General features: G+C 38.3%; 1 protein-coding gene across 1 annotated transcript in view; it reads left to right on the forward strand.

The window, feature by feature from the left end:
- The window catches only part of TTC17 (tetratricopeptide repeat domain 17), a 61,277-nt gene that overhangs the window by 18,754 nt on the left and 28,236 nt on the right, over positions 1-14,287 (forward strand). The window contains exons 5-16 of the mRNA XM_061343598.1: positions 187-318; positions 832-941; positions 1,205-1,349; positions 1,636-1,775; positions 1,996-2,156; positions 2,458-2,570; positions 4,007-4,147; positions 4,286-4,401; positions 5,408-5,582; positions 6,410-6,487; positions 8,701-8,925; positions 11,327-11,513. Coding sequence (XP_061199582.1) covers positions 187-318; positions 832-941; positions 1,205-1,349; positions 1,636-1,775; positions 1,996-2,156; positions 2,458-2,570; positions 4,007-4,147; positions 4,286-4,401; positions 5,408-5,582; positions 6,410-6,487; positions 8,701-8,925; positions 11,327-11,513 — 1,723 coding nt within the window. The remainder of the gene's footprint in view (positions 1-186; positions 319-831; positions 942-1,204; positions 1,350-1,635; positions 1,776-1,995; positions 2,157-2,457; positions 2,571-4,006; positions 4,148-4,285; positions 4,402-5,407; positions 5,583-6,409; positions 6,488-8,700; positions 8,926-11,326; positions 11,514-14,287) is intronic.

Genomic DNA, 14,287 nt, shown 5'->3' on the forward strand with positions numbered 1-14,287 from the left:
GATATGTATTATTCATGTGTCAAAGGTGGCATTATCCTATCAAGTTGCTAAGATCTTGATATGAAAGGACGATAGGAATGTAAAGTACCCAAGCTCTATGTTTTCCTGGGGGTCATGCTTTTGTTATCTGTTTTTCTGCTTTTAGTTGAAGTGTTAGCAAATACCTATATTTAATTTTTATTTTAGGGTGTCCAAGAAAGAGTTAATCTTTCCGCACCCTTGTTACCTAAAGAAGATCCAATCTTCACATACTTATCACGGAGGCTGGGAAGAAGTATAGAGGAAATAGGTCATCGTATTTATGACGGGCTAATGAAGGTATGAAACTGTAATCTTACTGTATGCCCCAAAAGAAGGTACTGGCTGTCATCTTTAATAACCATGTATTCTGTGGTCTGCCAAACCACATTCATTGCTTTGTCAAGGTAATAAGTAAAAGCTTTGAAACAAAAATGTGTAAACTTTTAAACCAAAACTTGAAAAACAAAGGAATAGTACTGAAATGTGTATGGTCTTACTGAATGCTTTCCTGCAAGATATAAGAACCCTCACTCAATGCCAGCTAAGCTGCTGCTGATTGAACTACTGCCACTTCATTTAATCTCATCTTGAATTTTTACCTGTTTGAAAGGCAGGAGTTTCTTTACTACATTTATATGCCAGCTCATTCTTCCTGAACATTCACAGCTATTGCCAAATGGCAGCTTTCCAAAGGAAGGGGATAACTGAAAGCAGGTTTGGTGCTCAGCTTTCTAGCCCATCGTAATTAAAGACCTGATTAACCTTTTAGTTTATGTCTTAGTGCAGTTAACGTGTTTCTCTTTACTGCAGAACTCTTCTTCCTGGGTACTTTATAATATGGCTTCTTTTTATTGGCGAATAAAGAATGAGCCATACCAAGTAGTAGAATGTGCCATGCGTGCCCTTCATTTTTCTTCAAGGTAAGAATTGCCATAAAGATTTATTTCAGATTGCTTTCCTGGTTATCCTAATTAGTTAAACAGATTCTAGTTTCCAAGACTGTATCCTAAGGAATAAGCCATGTTACTTGTTCTTATTCTTTATATGCTGTACTAGGTACATATGTAGTTTAGACATTTTTCTATCAAATTACATATTTAATATATGACTAATGAATGAATGATTCTTAGACAGCTGGATCTTCTTTTAATATCTGGTTTTTCTTTTTCTTCTCTTCTTGTAGGCAAAATAAAGATATTGCACTGGTGAATCTGGCAAATATTCTGCACCGGGCTCACTTCTCTGCAGATGCAGCTATCGTGGTCCATGCAGCTCTGGATTACAGTGACTTCTTTACCAGCTATTACACTTTGGGAAATATATATGCAGTAAATACTATCTTTATTTTTCAAGATTCGTAGAAAACCAAATAATCTTATTTGGCTTGATAAAGCTGTACTGCTTAACAGTGTCTTGTGTTTCACATGCATTTCATATCCCAGGGATATTCTCCTGCAGCCTTTCTTTAGTAGATAGAGTGGTTTGAGTTTCAGAAATGACAGGCTGCTCGTTACCACAAATTAAAATCTGAGTTAATGACTTCTTTAGAAATGGAATATTTTTAACGAAACATCACCAGTCAGTGGCTAATTCTTTCTGTCTCTCCTTCTTCAGATGCTTGGAGAGTACAACCACTCAGTCCTGTGTTACGATCATGCTCTCCAAGCCAAACCAGGGTTTGAGCAAGCGGTAAAAAGGAAGCATGCCGTCCTATGTCAGCAAAAACTTGAGCAAAAACTGGAAGCCCAGCATAGGTAACTAAGGAAGCATCCTACTTGCAGTTCGTACAGTCTTATTTTATTGTTCTATTTGAGCAGTTATTTACTTTTCAAATAGAATAATGGTTTTCAACTGTATTTCTTTGTGCAGTAAAATTATGCATAAGAATACTTTAAGAAATGTGCAGTAATGTAGGAAAAGCTGATACTTTAAAAAGCCTTCAAAGTAAACCTTTTCTGCTGTTGAATTTTCAAGATCACTTCAGCGAACATTAAATGAATTGAAGGAATATCAGAAGCAGCATGACCATTACCTTAGGCAACAAGATGTCTTGGACAAGTACAAGCTTATCCAGGAGGAACAAATCTTGAGGAACATCATTCACGAGACACAGATGGCAAAAGAAGCTCAATTAGGTACAACTCTTTAGAGTTCATGCTCGTTATAGCAATGAATTGCACGTGTTCAGATTAATGTCAGGACATAACTTCTTTATACAGATGGCCCTGAGTGGCTGTTGTGTTTTGCTTATTAAAGTGAGGGATTGCAATATGTTCTTGAATATGTTGCATCTTTCTAAGAATATGGAATTTCCTCTTTGCTGATTAAATAAATAAAAAGGGTTGACCAAGTTGGGGCTGGAGGGGTTGACTGTTTGCTGTGTTTGTCTCCTCAGAAAGCTCACTTTTGTAGTAGACATTGTGTTGTGCTCTGCAGGGAACCATCAGATCTGTAGACTGGGCAGTCAGCAGCATAGCTTGCACTGCCAGTGGGACCAGCCTGTTCGTTATCACCGTGGGGACATTTTTGAGAATGTGGAATATGTGCAGGTTTGTCTGTGAATTGATACCACTGCTCTAAGTTGCATCTCATTTGCATTGTTAGCAAAATATTCCCTCTTTGTTTTGAGGCTTGACAAAGGGGGCACTTTTTGAGTGTGGTAATTGGAGTGAGAAATCATTCAGTCTCTTTTCCAGACTGTGAAGCATTTAGTGCTAGTTTTTGCTGGTAATACAAGCTGAGATCATCTGTGAATTATAGAAACTTAGAGGTTTTACTGTGTAAGACTTTGTTTAACTTGGAGAAGAGAACTATTAGAATTATTTAAGTTTTTAAAGATTATTTTAGTCCAAAGTCTTAGTTTCCTATGAGTTATCAACCAGCTCTATATTGACTCCTTTACTTTTTCAAACTGCATAGAATAACCAAATTATTTCCTTATAGGAAGTACAGCTTTCTCTTACGTAAATATACTGCAAGAGCAAAATGTGTTTAATTTTCTGGTTTAGTTTCCTTCAGAGAAGCCAGGAAAAAGCAATAGGCAGCTAATGTTAAAGAAGAGGCAAAGTTTTTCTAAGGAGTGAGTTTTCTGATGTTCATGTGCTATATGGAACAAGAATTACTCCTTAGTGGAAAGAGTATTTCAACATAACAGCGTAAAAGTGTGCTTAAAATATTGTATTGATCTCTATCTCCACAGCCTTAAAATGGATCATAGTTTCTTTAGTTTAATACACTGTTGTATGACTCAAGCTATGCAGCTTTTGCATGCTCCTTCTAGTTTAGTCTTTTTTTCTTACCAGGAACACAAAACCACCTTAAGCAATTAGCAAATGGAGGAGCAGAGGTCAATGGTGTTGAATCTAGTGACCCCCAAAATAAGGTGTTAGACTGGGTTTGTGAGTATTTGCTGATTGTGTATCTTGAATGAAACAGTGCACCGAGGAAACCTGGTAGAGGAATATTGAGAAGTGTTGGAAGCAAGGTGTGTACCAGTACTGAAGATCTGGAAAGTCAGCCACCCAAGGAACACTGCTGCTGTGTTAGGACTCCAATTAAAGATTGTGGTTTCATGTATTTTGTAATGTGGAATGTGTTCTGGAGTTTCCACTTAACTAGTTCAGGAAACAGCCCTAATTGTCAAGGTAATTTTGCAAGTCATCAGCCTTAGTAACCCTGACTTGTACTAGAGCTATGCAGTCAAGATAAGTAGGTTTTGGTTGTGGTCTACTAGAAGTGTTTGCTTGGTACCTTTTAGCACTTTTTCTTAATTTGCACTTATGTTTTCATTGTTAACTCATTTACAACATAAATATTACTTTTCACTTTGTGAGTGGATCAAGGGGGTTGGATTTTTCCCCTGCTACCCAAATTTCAGCTCATCAGTGAGGCTTAACTACACAAATGGCAGGGAAAAATAATGTGCAGCAATTCAGCCAGTAATATATCATCTCTTTATTAAGTACTGTTTTTCTGTTATTTCTAGTTTGGTGAAGACTCTTCAACTTCTAGTATGACATCTGTGAACTTGGATCTTCATGCAAACCAAAGTGACCACGGCCAGTCACTGCAGTCTTCCCCTGTTGCACGCTCGATTGTTTCGGTGTGGAATGTAGAATCCAGTAGAGTGAGTGAAGAGCATAAGCTTTGCCCTTTTAAAGAGGAGTTGTGAAAGAGTGAATCTTTCCTTGTTTATGTGAAAGAAGTTAATTAGAATATTAAAAACATTGAGAAATTAATAAGAAAACATTCCTTTCCCCATTAGGACAAACAGCATATTCTGTGGCCTCAACGATCAGAGTGCATGAAATCTTTCCCCAAAATTCCTGATCCAGAAGAGCTGCCAACTTACTTCTTGCCCCCAGAAAACAGGGGATTCAGGCAAGTGTTGATTACTAAAAGTTATATTAGTAAATTCGCACGCTAATGTCTCAATGAGTATTTTCTTTCTGGAGAGGATGGATGCAGTTAGTAACCAACAGCACAGATGTGCTCACACCTTCTTTTCTGCCTGTTCCACAGGAGGAGGGTGTTTTTCTTTGTTGTTGTCTTTGCTGTAACTGTAGCAGATCTAATTTCTTGGTGATTCTTCCCTGTTAGTACAGGGTGAATGCATGAAATACCTACAGTATTACTAAAGGAATTAGGATTTAAGTATGAATCTGAATGTCTTGTAGAGTATATTTAAATTAAAAGGAACTTGAGAGAGAAAATGATGTATCTATTTAATAACTACAGTTAGCTGTTGTACACTGCATACATCCTCTTAGCTTTAGTTATGATAACAGAAAATTACAAAGACCAGAAAAATACTAAAAAGGATTAGGAGTTGAAAGCCCTGGCTTATTCCTTTGGGGCAGAGGTAACAAACCATCTTAATTGTGGAGTAGTCAGTAATATTTATTATTACATAGGATAAAAATAAGTGTGTCTCCATTGCAATAGCTACTTTACATAGATCAATGCAATTTTATAATATTGTACTCAGTGTTAATCATAGTGATAGTAAAGAAGCTTTCTTCTCATAGTGGGTTTAATTCTAGTACTGAGTATGTGTTAAAGCAAAGGTTCCCATCCACTTGTCTATTTAATCACTGTATGAAGTTTAGGATTATTATTATTATAATGAGAAAACCTTCTGTGTCTTATTTCTGCTGCATTGTCCAGTATTTACAGGTATTCTGTGCTTAAAAATAGAATGTAAAGCCCTTATTTATGAGTGACATTTCAAGGAAAGGGTGGTCCTTGAATTCTCCTGGTTTGCAGCTCATGTCTTGTGGCAGTCTACAGTAGGAGGCTTGTCAGCTGACATAGCTGATTCTTATGTTTATAGATCAGTGACATGCAGCACATGGTATTGATTTCTCTTGGTTCTCCTTACTGCTAGAGTCCAGCCAGTCCTGAGTATCCTGAGAGATACTGTTGGGCATGGGGAAACCCAGGCACCAGACTGTTCTTCCATTACTGATGCTCGTAACAATGAATCTCTAAACATACTGGTCAAGGAGCTAGACAGTAATCTAGATTTGAAATTCAAGATGCCGGATGATCAAGCAAGACAAGTAAGAGATGTTTTCTTTTTGGTTCTTTTCTTTATTGCCTTAAAAATCTTACTCTGAGCATGAAAGATTCTGATACTTAAAAGATTGCTTGATATCACAAGCCAATTGGTACTTCCAAAAAAAGAAGAACAAGTACTTTCTGTAAGGCTGGAGAAAGGGAAAACTTGGCATTCAGCATGAGGGACTCTACATCAGGGACTGTAGTGGTAGGACAAGAGGTAATGGGTTCAAACTAAAACAGGGGAAGTTCAGGTTAGATATAAGGAAGAAGTTCTTTACTGTGAGGGTGGTGTGGCATTGGAATGAGTTGCCAAAAAAAGTTGTGAATGCGCCATCCTTGCAGTGTTCAAGGCCAGACTGAATGGAGTCTTGTGTGACATGGTCTAGTATGGGGTGTCCCTGTGGGTGGCAGGGGGGGTTGGAACTGGATGATCTTAAGGTCCCTTCCAACCCTAACTGTTCTGTGGTTCTATGATTTCTTTCAGGTGCTAACCAAACGCACACAGAATAGAAAATGTGATTTACTGTGTGAAATTCCTGCTTTCTTTTAAAACTTCTAACAGACACTTCACACAGTTCACCTTCTTGGGTTTCCAGTAACTACTGTATTCTACCCAGTTGGTAACTATAGGCTGAGATCAGTCTTTCACATTGCTTTCTGGAGATCGGCTGCTTTAATCATTATATGTTCTTATCATCTGTTTAAAACAGTATTTTTTTTTCCCCCTCTTTATTAAAGGGAAGACTTAGGGAAATGAGAGTTGCATGGCTGATGTATCATGTAAAATGCATTCAGTTGTTTAAAAATATAAATCTTTGTTGTTCAGGTTTTGAATTCTCGTGTCAACAATCAGACTATTTCACAGGCGAAGATAGGAGCATTTCTAGATCATGCCATGAAAAAGGTATGTCAAAAACTGTAGCATAAGTTCATAGTTCTTATTTGAGGCTCTTTCTTATACTTCTAAAGAAGTCAGTGATGTGCAAGAAAGAAGCTTATTTGCTGCCAGTAACTGAGATAAAACTAACTTAAAAATACATATTTACAAATAAAGCACAAACACAGAGAGAAATAGCCATTTAATTTAGCTTAATGTGCCCTGTAGTTACTTGTTCTTGCTGTGACTGCAGGACATGGAGCAGCAATACATAAGCTAATCCTTGCAGCTGTTTGCTTAACTGAGAGAAATAGCTTGGAACTACTCCATCTTCGCCCCTCCCTACATGCCTGTCTTCTGCTGTTCCTTCTCCTTCCCACTACCCTGCCTTCCCCTCTTCCCCCCTCCAAAGGAACCAACTATCTGTCAATCTTCTGTCAGGATAATTAGCACTCTGGGGCAAAGATTGTACATCCCTATAGCACCCTGTGGAATGCCACCTCCATCATGTGTGGGGCCTTTGAGAACCATCACAAGTAAATGACAGGAAGCATTGCGATGGAGGTTGACTCTTTTTGATGTGTCAAGCTGATACTTCTCAAATTAACTCTCTTGTACAAGTCATGTCAAGGCGGTGTATGTATGTATTGTTTTTAGTCTAAAATCAGTACCATTTACTATGTGCACCTGTCTTACCCAGAAGAAGAACTAAATAGTAGGAGTTGATTCCTATTACTATGCTGTTCAGAACAGTCCTGTACATGTCTAATGTCTTACTGTTGCTGTGCATAGGTATTTTGGTTTTACCTGAGTAGTCTGTTGCCTTCATGTTAAAGTCTGAACTTCCTGGTCATTTAGATGCTGATGTAAGAACACTGTTGTGTCATGCCTGTTCTGCTAATGATAAAATTTCTAGAGCAGGAGTGCCACAGTTGCTATCTTTGTATTGGGAAAGACAAAGTGCTAATAACTTGCTGAGAATTTAGTTAAACAAAGGTCATTGAGATCTGAATTGTAGTTCAGTGACGAGTGTAATTCAGTCAGGAGTTTGGCATGAGTAGCATGCAAGTAATATTATGTAAACGCATTGCAAAATAGGGGGGGTAAATACTCTTAGACTTATAGATTATGTAAGGTACTCAGAACAAAGAGGTAATACATCCAATTAATTTCTTCCAGTTCATCTTGAACCATAGGTAGAATCCTCCTGTGTGAGGCTGGTTTTAAAATCTGGAAGAAAATCTTTGTGCTGGTTAACCTTCTCAACACAGTATTACTGTAATGGCAGCTCTATTGGGTTAACACAATACTGCTGTAAAGATCTGTATCTGTTTAACTTTAATCCTAGCTGCTTATTTCCTTCTCATTCATTTGGGCTTTAGACCCGTAGGTTAGATTGGACTTCAATTTCTGTTGTCACATTCATCTTCAAACTGTGTGGAATTGGGTACCATGGAATGCTGGAAGTATTAAAACTAAAATGTAAATGTTTCTAAACCATTTCAAACTGCTCATTCTGAAAGTGGATGTTTTACACTGCTCTGTCCATTTGTGTTAAAGTTTCCTATTTTCTCCTCTAGGATGAGTGGTTGCTCATTCTGTTATAGGTGAAAGAAAGGGAAGGAGCATTCAAGGTGTATTTGACACTTCTTCCATTCTTCCATATGCCCTTAACTTCTTGCCTGCTATTTTATAATCTTTAAACAGTATCTAATGTGTGTCACTTGTCAACTTTCAGAAGACAAATTGATACCTAAATCTAAGAAAACCACCAACTCTGAAACCTTAAATTGACAAGAAACCTCAATGTTGGATATAGACCTGGAAGCACATCTAACTGCAATTTAAAAGCTGCATGCCCTTCAAATTGTAACATTTATACCTAGATCAGTATTAATGTAATTTTAAGACAAAGTGGCTCACAAATGTTGTTTCCTGAAGCAAGCTAACTTATCACTGGTATATTTTAAGGGATTTTGTGGTCACGATTTAAGGCAGTCATATGAGTAGAGTGTGAGGAACAGCTGCCACTAAATTACAGTTCAGACTGTAAATCGCATAAATTTGAGTAGAGCAGATTGAATCATCTGCTAGCAATCACAGCAAAGTGTAATTTGTCTCTAGTTAATAAGGTAGTATGCGGTGGTGAGGTTTGTTTCTTACCAAAAGAGCAGGCAATTCTGTCTTCCTTAAACACCTCTTTGCGGGTGTTTTCATTCTTCTCTCTGACTCTCTTATAGCTGGAAGGTCCTCTATGGCTTGTGCTTAATGAAGCTGGATTGTACTGGCGTGCAGTTGGAAATGGCACCTTTGCTGTCACCTGTTTGCAAAAAGCATTTAATTTGGCTCCACATGAGTATCAGGACATCCCTCTTGTCAATCTTGCTAACCTCTTGATTCATTATGGTCTTCATTTGGATGCCAGCAGGCTTCTGTTGAGGGCTTTGGCCATCAATGCCTCCGAGGTAAGATGATAGTTTTTTGTGTTCATTCAGCAGTGAATGTCTTTTCCTTCATTATTTTCCAAATACATGTTATTTACTTGTGCTTACCTGTACATACAGTTCAAATTCCAGGTTGTGATTTGCAACAGGTCCTTGATTGTACTGGAGGTGATGCTGGTTGCTGAGAACATGAACCTGTAGAGCAGAAGTTCTTCTAAACTGGATGACAGACCTTTTATTTCCCAAACCTATATTATCAGCAGTGCTTCTAAGGAATCTAATCCTAGTGTTTTGGCAACACTTTCTTGTAAAAGAGAGATCTGTAATGCTGTCAGTATTGTATCTTGATTTTTAAAAGCTTGAAGTAGCACATAAGTTACCAAGTCTTTGGCTGTAGAGACATCTTTCTATGCCACTTGGCTTTTATCTGTACTCTTTTATTTATCCTTAGATTTTGTCTGTATACCTAGAGGAAAGGCTGTGTTCTAGTTGTTGGGTGACTTTACTTTCAACCACAGATTCAAAACAGGTTTTTGTACTTCGGAATGTTAATATTATAAACATTCAGTAGGGTGTTACCTATGACACGCAGAAAGTTTCTATATAAACTGTTTAAAGTACTGGGCTGGCCAGAAGAGTTATGACAAGGAAAGGGAAGGAGGGTTGGCAGGAAGACGCCTTTTCTCTAACGAGTACTTTTTGGTGTTACATTTGAGATGCTTCACTAAGAAGTTCATGTGACATTTTCCCTCTGCTTCTACCTCTGTAGAAGGGACAGTCCCTAATGAAGAGTCCCTCCCCAGCACCCCTACAGGCCCCCTTCAGATACTGGAAGGCTGCTCTGAGGTCTCCACGCAGCCTTCTCTTCTCCAGGCTGAACAGCCCCAACTTTCTCAGCCTATCTTCATACAGGAGGTGCTCCAGCCCCTGATCAGCCTCGTGGCCTCCTCTGGACTTGTTCCAACAGTTCCATGTCCTTTTTATGTTGAGGACACCAGAACTGCACACAAGACTCATGAGAGGTCTCATGAGAGCAGAATAGAGGGGCAGGATCACCTCCTTCGACCTGCTGGTCACACTCCTGATGTAGCCCAGGATACAGTTGGCTTTCTGGGCCGTGAGCGCACACTGAAGCCGGCTCATGTTCATTTTCTCATCAACCAACACCCCCAAGTTCTTCTCCACAGGGATGCTCTGAATGTGCCTTAAGAAGAACACTTGAAAGCACAGCCTTGGAGGGGAGGAGCTGAGGGGTCCTGAGGGCCATGCTGTGTAAATAGGGCTTTTCAGAAATATTGGCAGGTCCTATCTTGTTACAATAATGCCTGTTCCTAGTTTTTCAGGCATTTTCAGTCGTCTAGTACCTATAGTATCAAAAAACCTTGCAGGCGAATTTGTACTTGAATAGTATTTCCTGGAGTATAATAGAAAGTAAATATAAATAAAAATGAATTGTAGCTACAGGGAGTGAAGGATGTGCTACATCAGCAAAAGCTTGTGCCTTTTTCTGATTGGCATTTAATAATACAAGCTAAAAGGAGTTGGAAAAATCCTGTGCTGCTGATCAGTCTCCACGCATTCAGATAATGAATGTAAAATTATTGCAGTGGAAAAAAATGATTTGTAAATTACAATATTACAGTCATTATTCTAGCATTATGCTGTTAATTGCAGCAAATTACTTTCTCTGAGCGAAAGTCTTTTCAGTTAACAAAGAAAATGTAACGCTTTACTCTGTGCCTATATTTAAGCGTTAATTCAATTCTGCCCAGTGAAAAAGGTGTTTAATTTGGTCTTTGTAAAAAATACCTGGTTTAGGGAGGCTGGCTAAAAGCAGTGGACAAAAATATTAAGTTTTATAAAGAATTAAAAGTAAACATAAATGTATACTCCTAAGCTAGTGTGACATTGGTGTTTTGAGTAACCTAGTTCTGCTCAAGTAAATCCTGAACACTCCTGACAAATGCAGTGCATCTGTCCCACTAGACAGTAGCAATACTTCTGTGGATTTGCTGACTCTTAATCATTCTAGAATGTCTTCAAGCATTTCAGTTTAGTTCTTTGCTACTCTGTGCAATAGGCACTGTGTTCATGATGGGTTATAAGTAAGCATTTAATGCTTCATTTCAGCTTGTGTGTATTTAACAGCTGCTTTTCATCGTAGGATGATGGAATCCTGAACACAACCTTATGTCAAAACAGCTTTTGTTTAGCACCAGTGCATCAAGCTGTTAGTTCTCCATTCTAAGAATAGGCAGACCCTGTTTTAGAAGTTTTCTAAATTCTATCCAGACAAATTTGGGAGGCTGTGGGTTGACAGGGGTTTTCCTAGTTGGCTTCAGCTTGAAACAGTGAACATACTTATGCTGGGATATGTTCTATGATTCTGTGATTCTATTCTATGTTACTTTTCTCTTTGCAGCCGCTGACATTCTTGAGCCTAGGAAATGCATATCTGGCTCTGAACAACATTAGTGGAGCCCTGCAGGCCTTCAGACATGCACTGGATTTGACGACCAAATGCTTGGAGTGTGAAAGCAGCCTGAAGATGATCCGCTGTCTGCAGTTCTATCCCTTTCTGTACAACATCACCTCTTCTATGTGCAGTGGTAAGCAACTGCTGAAAGATGGACCACAAGTGAAATAGTGTCTATTTGCCTTGGGTGTTTCACCTGAAATTCATGATGACTTCTTTTTTCCAAGGATCCTCCCTTTATAGTGCTTTCTCCATGTAAGGGCCAAGGTTGAGGCACTGCTTTTAATGGAAAAGTTACAGTCCACTAAGAAGTGTTTGGGGATAACTTCTTAAATATTAGAGGGCTACCACTGAGTGCAAATAACTTCCTGAGTGTGTCAGTAATACCTTAACAGCGTCACCAATATCTCTTACTTGGTAAATTGGTAATGCTGGATTCAGTATTTATGGAAATGCCCAGCTGCTACTGCTAGGCTACTCAACAGACCCACTGTACATCCCTTCAAACTTTACAGCCAGACAGATGTGATTTCTTAAAGCTGAAGAATGTGGTAAATAGCAGTTTAGTTTTAATTCATATCCTTTCAGTGTGTTCAGTACTTTGGATGTCATTTTCTAGTGTTCAGTCTTTACAGAACAGACTGTGTTCTGTCAATGTAATTTTGTTTATATGGGGTATGTGGTCACTGCTCTTAACCCTCCAAATATTTGAGATAGAATGCTTTATTGTTCTTACTGGCTACTTTTGTTTAAAAAAAGCCTGTTAATACTGTGTTTTGGAGATGGATTCTTTCATTTCAATCAGTCCCACTGAATATTTCAAGTACTTGGTCTGTACATGCATATGGCTAAAATGCTGCTCATGAGCAATCTTGAAGGACGTTTATGAATGTACTTGACAATCCCTTCTCTAAAACTGTTACTAAGGTATCTCTCCATATAATCTTGTTTTTAAATTCAAACCTTATATGGGAGGAATGCTCTTGATTTTCAGTAGTGCTAGAACTTCCTCTGAATTACTGGTTTTTAATTCCCTCTCCAGTGGAAAGTCATGGAGAAATGTCTGATTTAGCATCTAGAATTAAACTTTCTAAGCAGGTGAGAGGCCATTGTATCTCCTGGTACAATATGGATGATGCCATTGTAGGTGAAATTCCAGGACTCTGCCATTAGAATAATGCTATCTTTTATGGTCTTACCTATTTTTGCTGTGATTCACAGTACATAGTTGTGCAGAGAAATTAATGCTGTTTGGCTAACTGCAGTGCATTAAGTGGTATACTATGGGCCAGCTGATGGATCTGTTACTGACTTGTATAATGGTACCACACTGGTACCTTTCATTGAATCTCTTTAATGTCAGATTGCCCCTTCTTCTAGAACTCCTGCCATACTGTAAGCAGTAGTGAAACCTGCGCCTTTCATCACAAGAGACACTTCCACTGTTCTGGAAATAAAATTCAATGTTTGCTTTTTATTAAGATCTTCTTCTAAATATGGCTGTAACTCACAAGGTTAAAGTTGATCCAATCAAACCTTAATGACAGCCACTCTATTTTGAAGTTAAGCAGAAGGTAACTTAAAATTATACTGACAGGACTGAGATAGCAAGGAGCAATGGCTCTGTCTGAACCCCAGAATGATCTTTCACATCTTTCTTTTCTTCGGTATGCTTTTCCTCCTTAAACTTGCCATATTACTTAAAAATATGCTGCTCTAGTTTGGCTAAGTCTTGGCTGCTGTTTGCATTGATTCATGATCCAGGATATTCATTCTGAGGTCAACTATTACTCTATATGCTGTTTAGGAAGTTTGAGGAAAAAACCCGTATCAAAAGTGCTTCTTTCCTTTCTTGCTCACTTGGCCGCAGGTTAACAAAGTGAGCATGAATATGTTCATCTGGCACATTGGAATTGGTCTGGTTTGTTAAGGAGCTTGTGAGGCTGCTAAATCACGAGAGAGCTGAATATGCCTTAGCATGTTAATTCTTCTCACTGAATTTCAGTATTCCAGTATTTAAGTATTTTATTCTCTATTTTTGCCTTTTTCTGGGACTTTTCCTGTCTTAATCTTTCTTTCTTTTTCATTTCTATTTCTAATATCCCTTAGGTCGTCTTTTGTCTGAGTGCAAGAAACCTGAAAATATGAACCTGACAAGTAGTGTAAATGTTCTTTGTACATTCTTATGCAGAGTGTAAAATAAACACATTTGTTAATTCAACCTTGATGATGATTTGTGGTTTAAGTCAAAACTCATCTCAAAAATGGACGCGTAGATTTGCCTGTCTTATTTTCATAAGGTTTGGGGAAATACTTTTTTCCCCACTGTAAACTTCAACTGACTCGAGAGGAACCTTTACAGGCTGTGTGTAAGGGAGGTTAAGCCTCCAAAACCAGAATTGTTACAAGAATACATACCCAGAAATCCCACTTCACGTTTACAAGTATCCTGAAATATTGGGAGTCTCCTGTTCATCCTTCAGTCCAAAGAAAACAATTGAAAGGAGATTGTAAGTTTGAATTTTCCTTACATACAGTTACTCAACCACTACATAGAACCTTAAAAATGCAAACTGTATTCAGATGCTAATATTTCATATTACTTATTGCACTTACAGCATTTATTAAAACATTAATATCATATAGCCTTCATAATCTGCTCTTGTTTGGCTCCATGACAGACTGGGAGGCATGTTTTGATGATGAGATGCGAACTGAACACTTCTTTCACACACCTTTCTGGATTAGACTTCAAGTATAGAGCTAATGCAGCACATTTGTAAATACATGGAGAAGTGCTCATTCACTATATCTGAAAGTAACAGCAGTAGGGCTGCCTGTGCCCTGGGTTGTAGGCCCACGTGACAGCTGTGGTTTTGTTTTGCCTGTCTGAAGCATCTTTCCACA

This window comes from Neopsephotus bourkii, unplaced genomic scaffold (assembly GCF_033783945.1).
Source record: "Neopsephotus bourkii isolate Nb327-2 ecotype Australia unplaced genomic scaffold, CSIRO-AGI_Nbou_v1 NB_1825, whole genome shotgun sequence".
Taxonomy (NCBI): Eukaryota; Metazoa; Chordata; class Aves; order Psittaciformes; family Psittacidae; genus Neopsephotus; species Neopsephotus bourkii.